Raw genomic sequence first — 24558 nt, 5'->3', positions numbered from 1 at the left:
CAGGACCTCCCTAGGCCATCTAGTGAAATTCAGGAGCAATGGGCCAGCTGTAAGCTATCAGCACCGGTGTGGGCTCCCCAGCTGGGGCAGTCAGTGCTGGAGCTGCCCAGCCGAGCCCGCCAAGGTCCTCGCCTGCAGTGATGCTGGCAGGAGTGGGCAGCAGGGCTGTGGAGGGTCCCCTCATCATCTGCTGTCCCTGGCCAAGGTGGTGGCCCCCCTCTGTTGACCTCCTTCCTAGAAACATCGTCTGTGGCTACAGTTGCCTTTGCTGTAACTCCATCAGACTCCTTTTTCTCCAGGAGCTTGAACAGCAGCAGCAAAGGCTCCATTCTCCCCCAGGAATGCTAGTCCCAGTTTATTTCATTTACCTCACTTTCTGAGAGACGTTTTACCTCCTTAGCAGAAAATACATTCAGGCAGGCATAGTGCACCTGATGCTACTGATAAAACTCTAGTTTGCTCAAATTGCACCTCAGTTTGTTCCCCTGCATCTTATAATGTTGGCTAAAGAAACCTCCAGTCCTAAAACATGGTTCAGTTTGCAAGAGGCCAAAAGAAAAAAGTCTGTGTAGGAGTCACAGATCTTTCAGTGACCATCAGGGTATGCACACCGAAAATATTCAAAGTGTACATGAGGAGTTTGTCAAAACCTGACAAGACATTTATCAGGAGGTTCAAGAGGAAGAGCAGAGAGTTCCCTCAGAGTTGCTGGTATGACTGTGTAATTTATCACTATAAATTATCAAAGATGAGACACATCATAAAACAGTGATTATGAATCCCATCCAGGGAATGTGACAGTTTAATAAACTCAATAGCTTATGACATGGGACTTAAAATTGAGATTCAACTCCAGGCTTATATTCATCACTTCTTGCATATTATTCTTTGTGACACCAAACGCTTAACCTATCCCTCTATTTTTCCCCCACCAAAACCCAAAAAAAACAGGAAGCTAAGATAGCTGATTGAGATGCCCAATGTTTGTGGTCTAGGAAAGTAGCCAATATTTTGATTAAAAGAGCAAATATTTCCTGGTATAATCTTGAGGAAGAGAAAACAGCATGGGAACCCAGCTCTTGTCTATGCAGTGCAGTACCTGCGTGGCAGCATACTTAAGTTAAAAGCATTTGATGATTATTTCTAAATACTCAGCACTTCTGTTTACTTCTCTAGAACCCCACAAACCACCAGATTTCTGATAATTTCAGTAATACTGTGTAGGTTACAAGAACAATCCCAAACCTTCCCAAATAACACTAGTACTAGGAAACAAAAAATTTCAGTAGGAAACTGAACTCAAAAGATCTTACTCAAAGATCTTTCTCACAAGTTCTTTTGCATAACTTCCCTCTGCATCATCATTATTTATATATGCTCTCAAATACCTGTTTTCTTGAGTAGTAGTTTTAAAATAATGCCAAACTTTAAAAAATGTAAATACTACTTTTTTTTAAAGTGTAATTTAAATTATTTTTAAAACAAATGTCTATGTGACATTTTTTTCCCATCAGAATACCCATTTTTTATTAACATTTAGGTTCTGATCCAACAAAAGCCACTTCCGCTGTCACCGTCTACACAGAGAAAGGAGGAATGCTGGGGAGACCGTTCTTTTCAGAGAAGCAGATACTAATACAATTTCTTTCCTTTGAGACAAAAGACTGGTAATGGATTTTTTGTCAGCAGTTTTAAAAAACCAATCTGACAGTAGGGATCAAGCAGTTCAGAACAAATAGTCTCTGCTAATGTCAGCTTACACCTTCTTGATCTCTTTTTGCCCTTTAAAGTGTTTGGTTGTTTTATGTATTCAGTAACTACATTTATTTCCTTTGAGGGACTCTTCCATACTTACTACTCCCTCACTAGAATGATGTTTCTCATAATTCCAGTATTCTTTTTTTAATAGACAATCAAATTTTGAAAGCTCACAAGCCCTGTAGATAGAGGACACAACTGAAGTTAAAACACCAGATGTATTATTCCTACAGAAGAACAGAGAGTAATTTAACCACCTGCCATGTTTCCCATCTTCTCTCAAGCACTGGTAAACTTCCCCAGGACAGCTCATGTATCTTGTCACCTTTACAGAATAATATGATGATATCTGCTGTGGCTGTTGTGTGGTGGATTAATTAATTGCCTCTTAGATACCTGCAAGTTACTATTAATAGTTAATAACTTAAACACATTTTAAAAAAAGTAAGAGGGAGGAATAAACACATGTCAAAGAATGAAAAAAATCAATGCTAAATGCATTTACATCACTATTATTATAGACAAGTTGTCTTAGAAAGGGCAGTAGATATTGATTAAACAACTTCCCTAGTACAAAGAATAAAGGCCAATTCACTGCCTGTCAGAAAGCTAAAAGCAAGGACCATGACAAATTCCTGAACATACTTACCAAAGAGAAGGTCTGTGTGTTATAGAAAGCAGGGATATCCCAGCAGCTTTTGCAGCTTGGAATATCTTTCCTTCAACATCAATGCTTACAGCACTTGTGCATTCGTCCAGCAATGCATATTTCGGCCTTTCAAAAGCAGATAAAGAACATTACTCTTCTATGTTTTGAACAGTATTCCCATGTACAATGTTTAATTGAAAGAACAACAGAAAGGAGAGAGCTATCTTTGCTAGACAGCTGTTTCTCATTTACACCTGGAAGCTGACTAGCAACAACATAAATTTCCATATATTTTTCAGGTGCAGAGACAGCTTAGGAAAAATCGGTTTTATTTCCTGGTCCATCTAAGTACACAGTGATCTAACTTCTATGTTCTAGTTTGACCTATTATTACTCTGTCCTGTCATCAAGTCATGCAGTAGCTACAGCCAACTCAGAAACTTTCTATCCACTGCTATGCAGGGACTGGGCTGCCTTTGCATGCTTGCAGTCTCCAAAACCAAAAAGTTTTGGAGCTTGGCTTTCAAACTCCCATAGTCTCTACAACAATCCATCAGACTTTTGCAATATTTGTAGGCAAATGCAGGGAAGATATTCGTGCCAGAGATGTTAAAGAAAGGAACATCTGGAAAATGTAATGCTATGTTGCCAAAAGCAAAGCTTAAGTAACAACTAAAAGCAGAGCTTGCATGAATAAACAATAAGGTCTGCAGTCCTATGCAACTGTCTAGCAGTATTGTATATTGCATGGAGATTACAGTCTACTACTGCTCAAACTATTACAGCAAACCTGCAAAACTCTTCCTCATTTTCAGATGCTACTTAAAGAACAAATCAAAATGCTTACTTATGGTAAAACATCCGAGCCATGCCCATCCTTTGTTTTTCTCCTCCTGATAAGACATCTTTCCAATCCATGATGGCATCCCAGCCTTTTAAAAAAAATGCAAACAAGACACGTCAGGACAATGTAAGTTTATGAAGGAAATGCAGCTTCACTTGCAACATCTCTGCAATCTGCAACGAAAATCATAAAAAGCATTTCCACTGCAGAAGAGAGAGCTCAGGGTTCTGGATCACATCTTCTGAAATATCTCAATGCCTTTCAATTTTGAAAGTGGAATTTAACCTTCTTGGTCATGTAGGTATTGTCAAAAAACTTCATTTACCATCTCTGAAAAAACATCTTTTACCTGTGTATAACTAATCATTTTATTCTGTTTGTTTTATAGAACAATTTGCTATTCCTTCTTGAAAGGTGTGAGTAGAAATTTAAAAACAATTCAAAGAAATAAAGTGTAAAAAACATAAAGAGCAGTGCTGGATTCCACTCACTGCTGTAGGCAAAGAATAACTGTCAGCAAACTCAGCTGAAACACAGATGCAAACACAGGGATGCATTCTGTGTGCAAAGACAAGCAGCTAACATACAAAACCACATAGAGACGAGAGGATTTTCTATACAAATGTTCCGATACCTTGTATTTAGAAATGACCCACCACTGTTATAACACTGGGGATCCTTACTTAATATTCTGCATGGCCTCTAACTGATTTTTTTCTTTATGACTTTCAGATACGTGCAACGGGAATGTGATGCATTTTATCTGTGATCTTATGGCAGACTGATGTTTCTGAGTAGTCTGGCATGACTCATTCCCATTAATAAAAAACTTCAAATACCAAATTACCCTACTGAAAATAAGTTTTCAATCAAACAATCCAGGTGGATAGAGTAGCAAAATAGATGAGTTTTGAAAAGGAAGAGTGTAGATGTAGAGAAAATCTGATAAGACATTTCTCTCAATAGATCATCTATTCATGAGACAGGCAGCTGGAGCGGGGCTGAGTGAGGGAGAGAGCATTTTTCCAAATCAGCTCAGAAGCACTGTAACTAAAAAATTAACAACTAAAAACCTTTTTCTGCCACTGCCCAACTGAAAATAAAAATTTGCCAAAAATTTTGAAAGGAGGGTGGGCTGTGTCATTTCTGATACCTAAACAAAGGCGAGGCAAAAGCGGGGCTTGTGAAGGCGCAGGAGGCTGGGCAGTGCTCTGCCCATGCTTGGTGCTACACCAGGGCTTGGTAGGTCTGAACAAAACCTCAGTGACGCATCTGGTGAGAGGCTGTGTGACTGAAAACAGGAATTGATAATGCTAGAGACTGAATTCCAAGAATTTTCTCTATGTAAAATTGTAAAATATAATGTCATAATTTTTTAATGTATGTGTATATAGTTAGATTTAAAAACCAGGCATGCACACACCAGAAATACATCACCTTTAGTGATCCTATTGTTTTTCTTTAGTTTCCTTCCATTCTTGTTTAAGGATCCCAGTGGGCACCCCCAAGGGGAACATACATTGCTTTCTGTCAGTGGGCTCCTAGCAAAGATTGAGTTGTGTAATGATTAACTGAATCACCATTTGGATGAACTCTGGTAAAGGGAACAGATACACAGAGGCTCCTGCTGCTGAGCAGTCCTGGTGCTGGGACCACACAGAGAGCTGAAGTGCTGTTCCACCGACACCTTCAGCTTCCAAAAAAGACTGTAAAACACCGGGAGCACTCCTTTTCGGCAAAGGGTGCTAGGGGCAAGGGATGGGAATGATCCTCCATGAGAGCCATAGAAACAACTGTGTTTCTGAAGACAACGTTCAGGCTGCTGCTTACATTCTGTTATTTTTGAGCTGAGAATACAAATGAGCTCCAGGGACCTGGATGTGAGTTAGGGTGTGGGTAGGTGTGCATGTGTGCACATGTGCCTGGGGAAGCAGTGCCTGCACTCGTATAGTTTCTTCCAGATCAGCTGGTTTATAAAGACTTATTAAAAGAGAAAAAGGGAATGAAGTTCAAGAAGAAACATCAACTTGCCAGCAAAATCATTCTATTATTTCCTCTAAAGGTGTAAGATTTAGCCTCTGTTTACTAGGACACAATGGTCATCTCTGTGGTCACTTCAACTTACATTCTATCTGAATATTAGAAGTGTGTCTTGTCTCTGTGCCTAGCTCCATCCCTGAACTTTCCTATTTGCCACTTGGAATGTCTCAAACAACAGATAAGGAAGGATCCATTTTAATATTATCCCTTTTAAAAATTATCTTCTAAAGTCCCAACAATTTCCTCTGAACACTTAGGCACTGTAACACAATAAACTGACTCCTTACCGTGCATTAACAATAATGCACCTACTTGTTTCTCTTTTCTTCCTGCAGACATGGCACAGGTCAGTGAAGGCTGTTAGTGTTCTGAAAATATCAGTCAGGACAGTGGCTTACCTCACCCATAGCTATATCCACTTTACAAATCAAGAAATGAAATGGCTTGTCCATGAATGCAGCACAAATCCTCAGTAGGTACAAACATAATCCTGGCTGTCAGAGTCCAAATTCCTTGCCCAGCTTCTTTTACACAGCCTTTGATTGCACATGGTATGATGTAGATGTGATGAATGCTGGATGTCACAGAAATGCCTTTTGCAACCAGTAAGACAAAGAGCATGTGTAATGTGCTGGGGCAGAGTAACAGCAGTAGAAACACATCCAGCTGTCAGCAGAAACCATTGATAGCCTCATGATAGCAGCATTTCATTTTCTTGCATGGCTTCTTTTATAATTTCTTTAACCTTAACTTTCTGAAGGAAAAAGCAAGCTAAATTTGACAACCAGAAAAAGATTACATCTAGGATCTGTAGCTCTATGTATCCTTTACCCTTGTGAATCCTCACCCTTACACGCAAGACAGAGCATTCAGCTGCCATGAAAAGATACACTTAAAAGTTCCTTTTCCGGATCTGCATTCCAATGCGCCTCACCAGACATGGACTGGAGTGTTACAGCTTCAAGACAAAACAAAGGCTACCGCAGCAACCTACAGCCAGAGAGTCCACCCCTCCTGGTGAGTTTTTGAACGTGGAGGCCTCTTGCACAGCGTATGTCCCCAGGCAGTTGTCAAAATGGAAGAGAGCCCAGGTGCTGTGCGGGATGAATATGCAAGGACAATCCTTAGCTGAGGAAGGAACAATAAGACCATCAATTGCATGAGCCCCAGCTCAGCATGACACGGCAGGGATTTGCGTCTCTAGATTTCAGAGTCACTGGAAAAGCTGGCAGAGCACTCCAGAGTTCCTGCTGGCAGCAGTAACAAAAGCAAATCCAGGGCTAAAGTGATCAGATGAAGAAATCTTGGAGAGAGGAAATGTGCTTGTCTGTGTGTTTGTATGTGGCCTAAGCACAAAGGTTCCCTGGACAAGACCCAAAGATATGACAAATGTGCAAAAAAAATGAGGAATAATTATAATCTGGGATGCTGAGAAAACATAAGCAGGTTGAACTTGTTCAGTAATGTCATCAGCCCCAACCTGACAGGCCCGGTCATGCATTCAGCATGCTGCTACATGTACTCATGGCTCCTCTCACGTGACAGGCTATTGGCAGCCTAAGGCTGCATCACAACTGACACTTGCTAAATATATACAGATTTTCAAAGCAGGTCAAAAAGGAACCACTTTATGTACATCTATTGCACACCTCCATGCTATTCACGATCTCTGGATGTGCCTTTTCACCACCTATGCTGAATACAACCTTCTTTGCTACTCTCATTTTGTATGAAATTATTGTTCTGGTAGAGCTAGCAACTTTGCAGGTTTTGATGAGGGCACCTTATTGATAATATAAAGGTAGTAACAAAATTGCATGCCTCTAATATCTAATATCTAAGCAGGTGAGAAAAACATCGGTGTGGGCCTTGGTGGGAAGGAAATTCTGCCCCTAGCAGCAAGGGGTGCTACTGTCAACAGCAATTGCACTGGGTTCTTCTAGACCTCGGGCTCAGGGTCATCTGGAACAGTGGTGATGGGGACAGGAGATGTTATTTTGGTGGTTTTGGTGTATTCTGTTGCAACTGACTGAAAAAACTTTCATGAGGGTAACACAGAAGGTAAATGCCAAACTGGGCTACTTATTCGTGTAACTATTCTATCTACTTCTAGCTGGGTCAAACCTTATTGCTTGAAAAAGAGAGGAATTTCTCTCATTGTCAGCAACAAGAATGTCAGGCTCTTGTTGGCTACTTTAGACTTGGAATCTGGTGACCCTTGTACTGATGCAATGTGGAAGTAATTCAGCTAAAGACAATAAAGTTATGCCAGGACAAATAAATTGAGTCAGAGTTGCGCACTTCTGGCTCCATCTGGCTTTTTCATAGCTGCCCACAGGGAGCAGAAGACAAAACTGCAAAGCATCATATTATACACACATGACATTTGTGGTCAATTAAAGTACAACAGGGTCATGCCCTAAGGAGCCTGCTGTCTGGTGTAGGCTTAATACTGCAGGGGACAGGTGAAAGGGGAAGAGACAGAGGTAAGGCTCTGACAGAGAAGACGATCTACAGAAAAAAATATTGAAGAATTATATTAGATTTCTATAACTTAATGATTGACAGATAGTTAGCTCCATTCTTAGAACAGTTTATGGAAATGGTTCAAAATAGCATGGACATATCACATATATCCACAAGAATCTGAATAACTAAAAATTGTTTCATTGATTTTTTTTCCAGATGTAATACATTTTCAAAAATTATATACAATATATAAATAGAAACTTGCTGAGGATTTTTCAGCAAAACTTTTTTCTATTGGCAAATGCCAGTGTTTGTCAACCATCAAAACAGTTTGCAAAAAGGAAAAAATTTGGTTTGAGCCAAATCCCTTGTTCTACAAGCTTTATATGGGATTTCTCATTATTTTGCAAAGAGAAAGTGCCATTTTTAATAGAAATTATTTTAGTTTAAAAATCTGATTTTAGTAAAAGAATAAAATTAAAATTGAAATTTAAAAAAATAATTCAGCTATGTATAAATAAAAATGTCAATTATTCACTTTCAGCAAGTCTGATGGTTTGATGGTTCAAAAAACCAGAATATGAGTCTTTGTCCCAGACTGGGGGAGCTCTAAAGAATATGTAAGCATATGAAATCCATGTGACGTGTCAAATCAGATGTCACGGATTTCCTCTCTGCTCCTACCTTGGCACTTGTCTCCTGCAAATGCCCAAGGAGAAAAGGGAACAAGTAAGTGTATTATGGTCTTAAAAACTTCCTGGTATGTGGTAATCTCTCCCCTTGTTTTCCGGCTTTGCCCACTTCTGTCATTTTAGATCACAAAGTACCTAAGACACTTTATTTTTAACATTTGTTTGTGCAGATTTTTGCACAGTGTGCCCTTATCCTCTGTGGAGTTTCAATAGAGCACCACTGAACATTAACAGTGTCCTCTATACTTTATTATAGATTGTGTGTGTCTCGCATGCACAGTCAGACAGGCAGAAGAGCATGAATGGGGTCAACAATAAATACTCTCTTTGGCACAGAAAGTAGAGCGAGGCTGATCCAAACCTGGGTTTTCATTTTGGCAGTACAGAACACTGACTCTAGCCAACAGCATCTCATACGTAGAGCACAGTCAGTGCCCCATCATCAGTTACATGCTCCAGCTGCAGGGTTACAAACCACAACCATGTGCATTCAGAGGCTGCTGGGGATAAGGGTTTGGCCACTGAGGGTCATGTGTTGTTCAGTACATCTACAAGTACCAGCAGGCTGTGAATGAACACTCCACAGTGGCTTCTTGCCCCTGACAATTTAACTGCTCCTCCTTTTCCAACTCCCCATTCCAACACACCTGCTTGTTCTGCAATCTGGGCACTTCACTTAGTGACATAAGTGACTCAGGAATACTAACAGGAATAGTTGCAATGTCAGTGTAGGGAGTAGAGGCCTTCTCAGAAATCATTCTGGTCACTGAGTTTAGCTCTCTGCCCACTTTTTCAGTTTTTGTGTCGTAGTATCAGATCTGAATAATGTTATGAATGAGAATGATGGCAGATTCTTATTTTCTATTGCAACTTGAGGGCCAACAGTCATTATTACATTCTTAACAAAGAAGCATTAACCCAGGGAAAGATAAGAGTCTATCAACACAATTGTGAGATGAAGTATCTGTAGGTATACAATTGCTGCTATAAATGATTACTACTCCCTACTCTAAAATGTGCAGAAAAGACACCAGATGAGTGTCCATGCATACTTCAGAAACAAAATACACCTTCTACCTTTAGAACAGAGCAACAGGCTGCCATTCAGGAATGGAAATTTAAAAGTTGCCTTGGGATTCCCAACGGCTGAAGCACTACGCGTTATTGTCAGAATGATCCTGAGAGACACCAAGCACACACATTACAAGGCAATGCACCTGAAGTGCCCTCTCAAAAAGGAGCACTGACAGCTGGCAGAGAGCACCGCCAGAACTCCCGACATCAGCTCCTTAGAGGGGTTTTGAAGATCCTCCTTCTTCTCTCTAAATGTTACCAACTTTGTCCTACGTCTGTTTTAAAAGCGTAATGATGGGGAGGAAATTCAAACTAGAGATTAGTGGCTGGTGGGAACAAAAGGATGAAAATTATTGCTATGCTTGGGAAAAAAAGCCATGAACTGCTGCAGTTCCTTAGACACAAGAAGTCTTGAGCATCTTGACACTTACTGTGCCAGCATATTTACACCATTCCCTACTCTCAGAACAAACAATGCTGAGAACACATGGAAACTTTAACAGCAAGTGGTAGATGGCAACACTCCGCTGGCCAGTGTTGTTTGGTTATTTTTAACCTGTTCACCGTAGTGGTGTGGTATTGGACACTCCTTCTCATGGCACATAGTCCTGCTGATCCCACAAACCAGGGAGGTGAAAGCAGATCTGACCCTCTTTTCATTCACATGCTTTCGAGTTCATGTAATCAGTAGCATTACAAGGTTTTAAGACAGGTTACATTTTCTAAGAAAATGAAGGAAGGTCCACGATCTCACAATACCATGAAAAGACTGGCCATTACAAGAGAACAAGGACACTCAGCTTGGGCATGGATTTACTGGGGAAAAGCACTTAGCTCTTCTCCTTTTGTTAGCATCAGGAGCAACAAACGTGGTTGTGCAGCTCCCACAACCACGAAAGGTCTGAATCCAGTTTTGCCAGTTCAGTAAGTAAAGGTCAGTCACACTAAGACACACACGAGGAATGGATTTTGAAAGCTTTTTACAAAAATATGGATTTTACCTCCTTCTCTTTGAACTATGTGGTACAGATGAACCATATGCAGGATACACTCCAGATCCTGATCTTGGTAGCCTTTCTCGTGCATGTCATCCACGGAGTCTGGATAGATGACTTGATCACGTAGAGTTCCAATGGACATGTAGGGCCTGAGAAACAATACAGAGAAACTGGTAATCTGGAGCTGGCTCCAAGCAAGCACATCTTGTGGATGCTCTGTGAGCAGAGTATAATGCTTTAAACACCATGTTGCTAAAACTGGATTTATCTGTGGATACATTGTGGGTGAATGTTTTTCTAAACTTACCCTGGGGAAGATGTATTGTTTCCATAACAGCTGATTACAGGGTAGCAACAGGGGTAGCATTAGCATGAAAACAAAATGACAGATCAGGCAGAATAAACATCCACTTCATAGCTCATTCCAAATGCTTTCATTTGGCATCAGGGAACCTCTATGCTGTATTCAAGGTTTGGTATGATGAGACATTTAGAAATTGCATTAAACACGCACATGGTAAAGCAAGTTGTAACAAAAACGTTGCAGCTCAAACTGGGAAAGACTTCAGTGGTGCAGCAGGAGACACCCAAGCCAGGCAGGAGAGCAATGAAAGCCTCCTTTGCACACTACTATTCGGGACTGCAGAATCGTGACTGGGCGTAACTTAGCTGGCTCTGTAAGTCAGCGTAACACTTCTGAATTGCAAAAAAGCATACAATACAGAAGTTAATCAGCCTAAACCTTCCAGAACCAGCCTCCCTTTGCCAAGCACAAGGTTGAGCTGTATGTGAAACAGTTTCTGGATCACCACGTTCCCAGACCAGATAATACCATCCATCTTACTAAAACAAGCTGGCTCCACTTTGGAGCCAGTGTCCTCAATCATGGCTGTGTCCCTAGAATGGTTATGGACAGTCTCCACAATGACATGAGCTGTGCCCAGCCTCTGGTACAGCCCAGGCCCCAAAACTCCTCCTAGATTCTAAACAAAGTCAGCTCAAAGAACAGTTTTACAGCTCTTTAAAAGATACCAGGCTATTCAGACTAGGATAGCAAAGGCAATCTAAGACACATCTAATCGACCATCTCTCTTGGTGCTCTTTTTCTAAGGATTTCTTGTGAAGGACAAATATCCATCCTGTCCCACAGACACTGCCTATAGCTCTTGGAAGCTGGAAACACCCCGGGAATGATCTGTGAGATTCTGAGTTTGGAAGGGAAGGCCAGAGCCAAAGAACAGTCAGGCTCCAGACTCTGTCCTGCTTTCTATGCCAAGAGTTACACTAACTCCCTCTGGTTTCATATGCAAAAACAATGCTAGTCTTATTAAAGCTGTGGTGACAGGGGGATGAGGACAGAGAGCAGCAATGAGGAGGCTTCCAGGCAGCTTGCTCTTGCCACTGAGAGCTGCTTCCACCAACTTCACAGCATGTTGATACGGGGTCAGTTTTATTCCCTGCAGAGCTCTGGACCTGCGTGGTAGGAAGGTCTTAGCCATGCAGAGGCTTTCCCTGACAGATATGTGTAATACCTTAGCAGATTTCTTCCCTTCCCTTGGAGATGTCTTTACAGAAGGGGTGGATCTACTCATTGTTATTTTGAGAGTCCCTAAAATACACCACAGAATAATTTGAAGGAATTCATAATGCAACAGATGTAGAATTACAGAACTAAAGCTGCAACATGAACTGAAAGTCACATTCAAGCTGGCATCAGCTGCATTGGTTTTAGTGCTGCAGACACCCATGGTGAACTGTCGGTACTGGCCCGTAGTTAAAGTACTTTCACCACCAGCTGGGTGAGGGTGGGAAGGGCAGGGGATCTGAACTGCTCGCAAATATTTAGTCATTTCCCTGCTGTGGGCAGGCACCCAGATGGAGCCAAACCAGAACCACAAGTCAAATACAAGCATTGCTGCTCCTTTTTGCTCATTGTTTTACTTTCTGCTTATTGTGGGAAGAGTGCCACTCTGGGCTGCTGCATGAACACTAGCATCAAATTCAGTGAACCATTTAAATTAATGGGGATATTGCAAAATCTCAACGCTAAACATTATATAACTTCATGAAGTAATGATTATTACATTTCCATAGTGCTCTCCATCTAAAATCCCAAAGGGCTTTACTTCTTGCGTATGCAGAAATCATTTCACTCACTCCAGACTGCTGCCATCTCTGGGACAGAAGACAGCAACTCCACCTGGGCTCAGAAAATTTTAAAACAGGTTGTGCATAAGACTGTATAATTTAGGTGAAGTTGCAGGTAAGGGCAAGGAGGACAGAGTTATCTATCATATAATTTGTCTGAGGTTTAATATCCTACTCTTGTGAAGTATGATCCTGTAATGACTAGCAGCTCTGAAATTTAACTTACAGTACAACCAGGAAGGCAATGCTCAAAAGCACCATGCCAGGACACTCGTTGCCATGCTCTTTATTGAGTCACTAGCACCACTTCCTGGTACAACTGGATTTTCCTTGTGGCCTCCCATCTAAACACACTAGTACTACCAAGCACACCTCTCCCCACCTTCTCTGTAAAAATTAAAGAAAAGACCAGCCTGCAGTGGAATAGCAAACCCTGTCAATTACTGACTAATTAGCAGAGAGGAAGAATGACTTATGGTTATGGCTCTGCCCTGGGAGGTGGGAGAGCATGTTCTGCTTCCTCCATCCTATAGGGAGCCACTCACGTCCCTGAGGGGACACTTCACCTTGCTTGGCATGAGATGTCTCCTCTGGGGCTCCAACTCTTGATAACAAAGACAGGCACCTCTGTAGTTGGTTTATCCCATTTATTTTAGGGTAGGGATGGCTTGCTTCCTGGGGGTGTCTTCTCCCCCAGTGGGGGACAGAGCCCAGACAACTAACTTAGATAACTAACTTCTAAAGTGCTAAAGTTAGATGAGATCTCATCTAATTCATACTCTCATAATCTCATACTAAACCAGATCTTTCTATCCATAACTTGGAGACAATAACCTCCTTACCTACCATGGGTGCCACAAAGTCAAACACACTAAAACCTGTTAAACATCAGATGTTATTGTAACTGAGGTTACAGGTGTGATAGCTAGACATTAAGTAGTAAGAAGTATGGGTAACTGGATACAGCAGCAGTGAAATTTTGGCTTTGCCAGTAAGCTCCTTGTTAAAATACTGTTTTCATTAAATTTTTAGCAGTTCAAACAACAAAACCACTCTTTTTGTCCTGGAGTAATACTTGAGTTTAACTGGACTTAATTGATTTCTTATGGAGTTTTTCCTTTCAGTCAGAGTGTCTGGGTTCCAGTCTCAAAGAAAGCACTCTTACAGACTCCAAAAGCAACTCCTCTGCTGTGCAGAGGTCACGTCTTTGACAGTAATAGCTCTGCAATTGTTTTGCTTCTTTGCTCTCTGAAAAAAGATTCCTACACTGTTTTTAAGAGACGGGATTTAAGATCAGTAATCCTTTTTTAAAGTTTCAGTAGCAAACCTCCAGAAAGCTAAGAAAACTCACTGATTCTTGCCTGGTTTTCTGAAATTTCAAAGTATTTAGTGGAAGAAACACTTTCAGTTCTCATAAACTGATCCTTTTTCAGTCAGTTTGATGGTTTTATTGCATCACCAATTTCTGTTTGGTGCACTTAGTGCTTCACTTTGCAGAGTTGTAACTTCATTCTGCTAGTAACAAGTCATCATCCCTAAGGCTTATGGCTTCCCCCTTGCAGTGCAGGCTTTAAAGAAAGATGATATCAAGACGTGCTGCAATCTGAAGCCTGTGGTATGGACAGTTCCAAAATATATCCTGACAGTTCCAAAATATACCCAGGCAAAATATTAGAGAAATCATATGGGGAGAAAAGGCAAGTGTTGCAGATGATATGGACTCTTTATTGCCGGTTAGCTTTGGGGACGGAGAAAGGCACAGGTGCTACAAAACATACTGGAGTACATACCAGTCACTTGTCTTTCCAAACAGAGAACTTACATGCTGGAGCTGTTAGGCATGAAGAGAGAGGTATAATGCCAGTTCAAAAGGACTGTAGATTAACACTGCACACTGTAACCAGGCAGTACTAACATCTAATAATTCTCTGATGTCTTGAAGAGCAGAGGGCTTCACTCTTTTGGGTAGCAAGTTAAGGAAGATGACGTGTTTAGATGTCAAGAAATTTCTGTTCCAAAATCAGAAAAAGCCATATCCACTTGAAATGTTTACAAATACTTCCTGAATGTATTTAAAGGTATTTTCATCTTCCATGGAAAATAAACTGTGCTGACAGAACTGATAACCTGTTCTAACATCCATAATATTATTTTAAAGAATTATAGCAACTAATCAATATGCACTTTGAGAGCCTATAAAGCACTCTGAATGGTCAGAGTCTTAATTATAAGCACGCTGGAATAAGAAAGGGACCAAAAATATATCTTAAGTGGCTGGCATCGAAGTTAAGGGATATTAGTTAAAGGAACTGCTTCCAGGTACAGGCTGAAGCTCACCTTGCCTTCCTTGGCATAGGCTGTGATTAACACTTCCTCCATGAAAGGAAAAGTCTAAAAACATGTGGCTTGTGATTCTGGAAACCATCTGCATGTCCCCAACTGAGCAATCAGGACCTGACTTGCCATTTGCTGTCCAAGTGCATTGGTGGTTATTACTGCACTATTATTCTCACAGATATACAAGGTTATGTGGGAAAATTATATGTAATGCAACTATAAACTCTTGACTGACCCATCTTTCCATCTTTTAAGTTTCTGTCTCTGGCTGGCAAAATGCCTCTCTCATATACCCAAGTGGGAGAGAGAAAGGAGAACACTACACCTGTGATTCTCCTTTTCAGATATATTGCAGCCTGGATTTACAAAGGAGATTGGAGTGGCTTCAGAGTACAATTCAGAGTGCTTGCTTAGGCACCTCTATTCAAGAAGATGATACTGAAGCCCAAGCTCCAGCTATGGAGGTATCTTCCTAAGAAACCTGGAAGATCTTAAGGAGTGAGTGCTTGCACCAAAGAATCTCCAGTCCGGAAAGCCAAGGACACAGCTCACACCTACAGCTGTGCCCAAACGCTGTCTAATTCCTCAGAAGATCCAGTACAGCATGAAATATGAAAGCAACAGCAGCAAAACACTGCAGCTACTAGAGATGCAAGATGAGGGGCTGTATGACAAGCTAACAGTTAGCAAATCTCTTCCAAGAACTGGATTCAGGCTAAGATCTTTTCAGCTTGCAGGGCATCAGATTCCCATTCTTCAAGGCTAGCATCCAGGCTAAAGAGGAGTCAAAGGGAGGGCACCTTCTAATCGTCCCACTGAAGCAAGGAAACTGCTAAGAGGCAGGAATCACATATCTGAAGAGAAAGTTATTGCAAAGAGCCTAATTATATACTATACCAGTCACAGTCCTCAACTGGAAGGGAGAAGACTAGTCCTTGTGCCATATATTATGTATGTTTTTCCTAATGCTCTTTAATATAAAATGCAGTAACTATCCTAATCCTTCAGTAGCATTGTAAGAACATATTAAAGGGGGTTCTAATCTTATTTAGGTGCCTGCTCCCAGGAGAGGGCTTGTTATAGATAAAGGGGTTTAATGTTTAGCTCTCAGTTTGGCACCTAAACTTCAGGAAGAGGCAGAAGTTCAGACATACACTTATATTTAGAGATTCCTATGGATTAACTCTAGGTGGCTCCCTTTACCTACTACACAATTTTTTTTTAATGATCTTCCAAAAGTCCTAAATCTCTACCTCTAGGGAATCCACCTATATTTAGAACTTTCTATCACCTTGCTGGTGTCAAGGTCCTAATTTTTAGGAACCTTGTCTGGAATACCTCGTCTGGAATCACCTCAGCAGAACTCCAGCTCTTGCCATGTTCCTGATTTAGGTCAACAGTAACAACTCCACAGTTTTCAACATCAACAAGGTTTTATCAACAGTGATGCTCAAGAAATGCCAACCTCCACTAAGTAAAGTGATCCGGATTCCTAATAGTTTTTTGATGACATTAATAAAATAAACAACAAAAAAACTAATAGTGGCACAACCACTGCAACTTTGACAAAATAAAATGTCTTGTATGAATGTGAATTAAGTTCTTTTTAAGCAGTGTTTTATCCACTACTCTAACACAGAAGGTGGTATCACCAGAGTTAAAAAATAATAAATAATATTTAGCAAAATGTTAAAAAAGCAACAGGCTCAGTTTATTGCATTGTATCTAGTTCAAGGAATTTTAGGGCCAGCTAAAGTTTCAGCAACCCTTCTAAAGATATAAATAATTGATCTCGCTTTAAAATACCCTACACTGAACTCTCCTCTCCACTCATACAGAACTAGCCATGAACATCCTCTAAATATTTCAGATAGATCAGTTACCAGAGTGGAATGTAATCACCTTATAGCCATTAACATAGTTAACAGGAAGTGAAATGCACAGTATGAAAGGCTGAATTCTCAACACATATAATTAGAATCTGATATCAAAGGCTGAAAAAATCACACTAATCACTCTGTGGCTTTCTTTGCAAAGAAGCTATGCAAGAAAATAATCTGGGAGGAAATAATAACCAGAAAGGTAAAAGGGTAAAAGAAGACTTTAATTTAAAGCACTATTCATGCTCAGGTATCATCTCATCTCATGATTTACTTATTCACCATTACCAAGATCACTTACAATATAACTAGAACTGGTCAGATGGCATAAAAGTTTAAAGTGAACAATTCACAAAATTATCCAGTTCAGTCTATTTGTATCTTGTGATAGGCAGAGACAACAGAAAGCACACAAGAACACATGTATAATTAAAAACAAAACTGAGACAATTTCTACAAAATACAAGCAGCTAATGCAATCTGAAATAATTATACCTCCTGCAGTGAATCAAATCAACCAGCCAGTCAAACAAAGGAAAAATACACTCCTTTCTTTAACATCCAATTTTTGCAGGCCCAGTCTCTTCATATCTCTGGCAGTCCTAATGATAAAAGGATTATTTGGATGGATGATCATGAAGATCAATGAATTCAATAAAGAACAATGAGCTGTTCTGGACAAGAGTCTAGTCTGCTAGTCCCACCAGGCATACCTCAGCCTAAGAGGCGTTTCTGATTTTTACCACAGCAGCATAACACAATGAGCAAGGCAATTTCCCTCTTTTAGAAAGATCTGAAATTATATGGAGTTTTGCAGAGGAGAACTGACACCTTACTTCACAGAGCAAAGGAACTGTAGACAGTGAAGTCTCTAGAGCAGAGGCTCCTTTTGCTTTGGGTTTCTACAATGCTTAGATGTCAATGGTATCATTTTTCCCATATACTGGGATATGAATGTAAAAGTAATACTAGAGCAATAGTGTGTCTCCAGGGAAACACCCTGCCAACAAGTGAGAAGTCACATACTGCAGTGACTTCCCTCTCTAATCCTCTGTGAAACACTGCATTATACGGGACAGAACATGACAGTGCAGAATACAGAGATGCACCACGGATACATGGAACATTATTATAGCCATTTTATAAGTGTTATAGGTACCTGAAGTGGCCACAAGGGAGCTGTAGTAATCTCTAACAGAAACTAAAATGGATAGGGTATAATTAATGCAAAACGCTAGGCAGATAAACAAGCCTGGAAAAGTCTTCCCTCCTGGGAAAGACACACTCCCATCTAAGCTAGGCTAGTGCACACATGCTGAACTGTAGAAAAAAACCCACCTGCTACATGCTCCCACAAGACCATGACATAATTAATGACTCAAGAACAAAGAACTGAAAATTCAGTGTTCTGGGGACTCCTCAGCATTATTTGCAGAAGAGACTCATCTAAAAGTTACCCATCCAAGTCTGAGCTAGTCACCTCAAGGTCTCTTTGTAGTCAACGGAGTCCTCTATAGTGAAGTAGAGTCTCATGTGTCGTCTTAGATATTTGTCCTAGGAAACAGGACGAACATCTGCAGTGATCTAAACAGGAAGACTATTGTGTATCGAGGAGCTGGTGATCCACAGAACAGTTGACCTGAGTGGGCATGGGCCTGTGCTATACTTTGCTGCACAATGTTGGGCTGTGCTGTACATAACTTGGCCTTCACGCCCGTGTTGTGCTCCACTTATCACTTGGCTGCAGGATAAACTTTGCCAGCTAATCATAACAGAGGAGCCTGCAAGCAGCTCCCACTTGGCACCAGCAGTTGCCCCACCTGTGTGTCCTTGTCTTTATCTTGAAGTGAAGCAGCATGTTCTTGTGCTAACATCTTTCTGTCTGACAGTATAAATGATAAATGGAATTGTTTACTTCTAAGAAAATCCTATCAGAGTGCTAAAGACCATAATGCCAACGAATCTTAGCACAGATGGGATCAGGTGCAGTATGCCATGATGTGACTAGAGGTTTATCTAACACTCTGCAATGCTGGGTTCCTAGCATCTAATGGGACGTAAGCGCCACAAAGACAATGAAGGGACTGGAGTGTCTCTCCTGTGAAAAAAGGCTGAGAGAGCTGGGACTGTTCAGCCTGGAGAAGAGAAGGCTCATGGGGATCTTATCGGTGTATATAAATACCTGAAGGGAAGGTGCAAAAGAAAGTGGAGCCAGGCTCTTTTCAGTGGTGCCCAGTGACAGGACCAGAGGCAATAGGCACAAACTGAAACAGGAGATACCATCTGAGCATCAGGAAACAATTTTTCACTGTGAGGGTGATTAAGCACTGGAACAAGTTGCCCAGAAATGCTGTGGAATCTCAACCCTCAGAGATACTCAAAAGCCATTTGGTCATGGTCCTGGGTGAACAGCTCTAGGTGCCCCTGCTTGAGCACAGGGGTTGGACCAGATGACCTCCAGAGGTTCGTTTCAACCTCAATTTTGTGATTATCTATGCTATCAACCCATTCCTTATCTCTAATAAAAGGAATTTTAATTAATGCATTACAGAGTTCGAATACCTTTCTTACAACAATGAACATTTTCATTGGTGCATTGTAACAGTGAATCATACTCCAGAGGTAGACAGTTCACTCACTAAAAATCTTACACAAGAATGTCTAACTTTTAGCTGCCTAAATGAACACAGACAAATTATACTTTCGGTGTATGAGTTGATGGTTTATTGCTTTAACTTGTTGGGGGTGGGGTTTGAACACTTGTATTAAAAATGGCTAATAATCTTCTCTCTGGAAGGTGGGTATTTACTAGTGAATACTGCATGGTCTCCAGGAAATGCAGAACAGAATCACCATGATGAATAAAACTGGATGAAACCACAGTGAGCTGTAGGAGGGACAGAAGGTGAGATCCTCAGCCTGCAGGTAGGCAAACACAGAACTAGACCCTAAGAAACATGTCCGAATGAGCAGACCATGGAGAGGCTGGAAGAGGGCTGAAGGTCCAGTTCACCTTGGAGCTGGGACACAGTTCTGGAGCCCAGAACATAGGGGCAGGCAAAAGGCAGAGCCTATAGTGCATGGGAAGGTCTACCACCTTCTCTTCAAGAAGGATGTGTTGGCTATGTCTCCTATTTGGATATTTAAAAGGATAGGGCACTGTAATGAGAGCTTCCGACTGAAAACTATAGTAAGAAGGAGAAAGGACTTCTTCCCAGGGAATATGATACAGTCAATATTAGAGCTTTCAGCTGTCGTCCCCTCACAAAAGCCAGCATCCTTTCAGTCTTTTCATATCAAGCTTTTTATGCCAGGCAGATTTTGTAGTTTATTTTTCCCAGTGCTTCCCTGTGTTATATAGCCATATTGCTTCTCATAATTTGATATGCATAAGGCACTTGAAGCATGCTTTTTCACATTTCTAGGTAAAATGTTGAAATAGTAAACATTTGCCATTCCGTTCATCTGTCAAAGATCCTTTGTTGTACAATCGCAACGTAAGGCATTAAACTGGTGGTAACTACTCAAACTGGACACAGTAATGGCACTTCTCTGCAGAAACTAGGTCATGTAAATGCAACTACCAGATTACTCCCTAACATGCAGGTTTGTCCGTACCACAAGGGTCTTCATTTGTATCAAGTGTGGTACTGGCTTCTGTGCTTGCACGGAAATGCACTAGTCTCCATATGGAGTAAAAATTGAGTATGTATCAACACATCTCAATTCCTCACTCACATTTAGTCCTCTTGGTATCTCCTATAGTCACAGCTTGCTCCAGACATGCTCCCAGTCTGAAGTGATTGAGGGACCAAAACCCCGGAGTCCTGCTGAAGCCCTTGACAAACATCAGTTTAGCTGTAGCCTTTAAGAGCAGTGTTGGATTTATGTAAACACATTTTAAATCTAAACTAAACCCCAATGCAGCAAGCTGACTAAAGCCTTCAGTCTGGGATTTCTGCAACACTTTGCCTAATAACAGAAAAGACCTATAAGCTGTGCTTTAATTAGCTGACTCTTGTGTCTGGCCAGTAAGGAAAGCACGTTGCAAGGCTTGAGAGGGAGTAGAAGCTAATCTGTAAAGCCATTTTCCACCTCTGACTATTAGCGTAGGTGAATCTTGTTCACAATGTGCTACCAAGAGGTAGTGACATTACTTGTGATCAGTCAGCACATAGACCTAATTAAAAACCTTCACACTTTACAGCTGTGAGTGAGCCTTCAGTGGAAACAGAGAGGACTCGCAGTGATGCGGGCAGGCAAAGCTTCAGTTAACCTCCAGAGCAGCAAGATGAGAAGTTTTCTGTTCTAAGCGAGACAAGACAGGACTTCCTTCAATCAGGAAGGAGAAGTGCAAGCATTTCTATACAAGTTCCAGTAAGATGAAATGGGAAAAGCTGAGCCCTGGCTGAGCCCTCTCAGATGCAAGGCCACACTTTTTAATCAACAGCAGAATATGGAGTTAACCTGTCTTGAATGGATTCATTTCAAAAAAAAGGAAAAAACATACGAAGTAGCAGCCAATTTGTTAAGGCAAACTTAACTGAAGTATGTTATATGTCGTGTTAATGCTATCTACCACAGACCTTTTTCTCATCTGTCAGATAAGCGGTGAACTTTGGAAATAAACATATTTAAGAGGAGCACCACAAGCTTGATAACAGTAAGTACACCAGATAGATGCAGTGTGCAAGGGAGTAGGTATCTATATAGCATGACATGACTGATGGCAAAGTACTGAAGGAACAAGTCGATCTGGTGGTGTACTATCAGCAAAATGCTGAAGGGCAACAACAGTTGCTAGTGTGCTGCTGGCATGTGCAGTCAGAGCAGAGTTTAACTCCAGCTGACCCAACTAAAGGGATCAGAGTTAAAAGAGCAGTATGAGCTGACAAGAAATTAGGATGTACAAAATACAATGTAACACAGAGACATCTGAGCCAATCTAAATGAGACAAGGCAACAGAACTCGCATAGGCATATTTGCACAGCACTTCATTTGGGCCACTTCTCTTACAGACCACACGCTAATGAGAAAGTAGTCTAATACAGAAAAACCATATATATACATACTACATATGCACATACTTTCATATGTAATATCGGGTATCTGAAAGTGAACACAACAATTTTGCGAGATTAAATTGTTTAGGTAATCAAGAATTGTCTTAGGAAACAACCACATTTTAATGACAGTGGCCACTACTACCTACCACCCTGCTTATGGTAACATTTGAATAACGCTATAATCTTCAAAGTTGCATGTGCTTATCATGTAAAAATGATTTTTATTTTATCACTTTATTATTTATATCATTTAGAACTGAAACACTGTTGCTTGGTTTCATCCACATGATGAATACCCTTGGACTACTTGAAGCAAATCACATCAGATATATGGATTACTCAATAGGGCTGAGAGGAAATATATCTTCATAGCTGATGCAATTTTGTTTAGTAGCCAAGGATATTTTTAGAATACAGAAGGAAAAACACCAGACAGGAAAAGACTTGTAAAGGAACCCCAGATAAAATACCAGAAATAGAGCAGATGTATGCAAAACCACAGCTTAGAAGGGCCAGATAAACCTTTAATGTATTATGTTCCATATTGTCCTAGCATTAATAAGAATGATATAGGTAAGATATAGGTATGTAAATCTTAAATTATGAAGAACAACCAACATTTGATAATTTTAGCATCTGACAAGCCTGGTGCTGAAGGAAAGAAATATTAGAGATCTACTTGAATGAACAATAGAAAGAGAGAGAGAATGCAGAATTGGACTGTCACTGTGACTGGCTGAGAAAGCAGTCAGGGTTGGTCTTCTACTAGAATGACACATGGAATTACAAAGAAACTATGCATACTACTGGAAAAACATGCCCCCTCACAAAAATACCCAAACTACAGTAGAAGCAAGCTGGAGAGAAAAAACAGTAGCAGTGGACCAGGAGAAAGAAATACAGAGGATTAAGAATTACTCCGAGATCTATGAACATGAATCAGAGAATCAGTCCTCTAGAAAGACAGAGAAAATGCTGACGGACATTTTAGCTATGTGCTGTGCTAGGAAGACTCGAGAGTTGTGACAGAAGGTTATGACACCAACAGAGACCCCATGAGACATTGTTCCATGCAAATAAGACAATAAGACATAGCTGGCAGAAAACGATTGATAATTTATATCAATAACCCAGTGATTACAGCTTCACTGCACCTTTATGGTGCAGAGGCATTGAGGAATATTCCTGTGGTGGTGTCAAGGTAACCTGCAAGTATGTAGGTGTGCAATTCTGCTGGCATTTATAGCAATCGAGGGAGAATTAAGGAAATGAGAGCCAACATGTGCAGAATCTGTACTTCCTTACAACTGAAAAAGCTGAGGCTTTTAGCTGGAGAGCAAGAAGAGCTGGAGTAAATGTCAGGAAGAATTGTATGCTAGAGTTCACTAATTCCACAAAGATGGAGTCTCCTCCCATGTTTAAGACTAACAGAGTAGGAACACGGCATGGTCTGGAGAAATCAGGCTACTTTCAGATACACTGCTGATATACTATGAAAGGATTGACTGCTTCTTTCATTCCCTGAGTGCTATACATACATCTTGAGGTCATATCTTTAGCATCAGTACTCATGCTACCAACTATATATTTTTGTTAATTATTTATTATTTAAAATGATGTTTCTGAATTCTGATTTGATTCATGATTCCTTACCAACTAGAGCATCCACAAGCATTTATTTTTTCATTCACAGGACCTTCTTAACCAGTTAATTAAAAGAGGAATGCAAAGAGGTGGTTAACACAAATGAATTTTACTTTGCAAAAGAGGGACAGAGAAGTAGAAGGGATAAGAGCACACACTCTACCAGTTACTGAGGCTCCAATGAGATGTGACAACTTGTTGAGTTGTGACCAGTTCCTAGCACTGATCCATCCTTGAAAACAAGCTGCTTTTGGCACCAATATGATGCTGGACTGCTTAAAGCCTCTTAAAGCTTCCCTCTCTTCAGCCCACCCTCCTCTTTTACAGGTGTCATGGACAGTGGCACAGCCACATTCACAGAAATCCCTGGGCTTCTCTCTCCCTGGCCACCAAGAGGGCAGTTTGTCCCATCAGCATCCACCAGAACTGTGACTAATTAAGGACAAATTCTGCATCGCCTGGCCCTATATAAGGGGAGAAAAAAACTTCTCACCATGATTCACAGTAAAATCTAAAAAAAGCAGTATAATGATGCTAAGCAATCTAAAAAGATAGGGACTCTTAGGGCTCTGTTTTAAAGCCCGCCTACTGCTAAGTAAAGATAACTACAAAACATTTGCAGAGCTGATGAAATTTGGAGTATACAATGAGATAATTCACTTTTTAATAAATCATACTTTTGTGTGTAGCTTTTGAACTCGGCAAAGACACATGACTTCCCACGCATTTCTGGAATACTATGCTGGAACATTACAAACAGAGATGAAAAAATAATCTTTTCAGTGAGCTCCTATTTACTGTGGAGTATTTTGTTACTTAGTAGTCACTGTATTCTCCACCATTCACTGTGTGCCGATGAGGTTCCTACATTTGACTCAAAGAGGGCTGAGGCAGAATTAAATTCAGCCACTGGCACACAGAAGTAAACTCTAACCAGACTCAATGCTAACTGTGTCCA

General features: G+C 40.7%; 1 protein-coding gene across 1 annotated transcript in view; it reads right to left on the bottom strand.

Moving 5' to 3' along the window:
- Nucleotides 1-24558, bottom strand: part of ABCD2 (ATP binding cassette subfamily D member 2) — a 46879-nt gene that overhangs the window by 4612 nt on the left and 17709 nt on the right. Inside the window, exons 7-9 of the mRNA XM_074870012.1 lie at nucleotides 10528-10673; nucleotides 3255-3339; nucleotides 2408-2533 (exon numbers count right to left, since the gene is read on the bottom strand). Of these exons, the coding sequence (XP_074726113.1) occupies nucleotides 2408-2533; nucleotides 3255-3339; nucleotides 10528-10673 (357 nt within the window). The remainder of the gene's footprint in view (nucleotides 1-2407; nucleotides 2534-3254; nucleotides 3340-10527; nucleotides 10674-24558) is intronic.

Source organism: Strix uralensis, chromosome 5 (assembly GCF_047716275.1).
Source record: "Strix uralensis isolate ZFMK-TIS-50842 chromosome 5, bStrUra1, whole genome shotgun sequence".
NCBI classification, from domain to species: domain Eukaryota; kingdom Metazoa; phylum Chordata; class Aves; order Strigiformes; family Strigidae; genus Strix; species Strix uralensis.
This window is presented reverse-complemented; position numbering and strand designations above follow the sequence as displayed.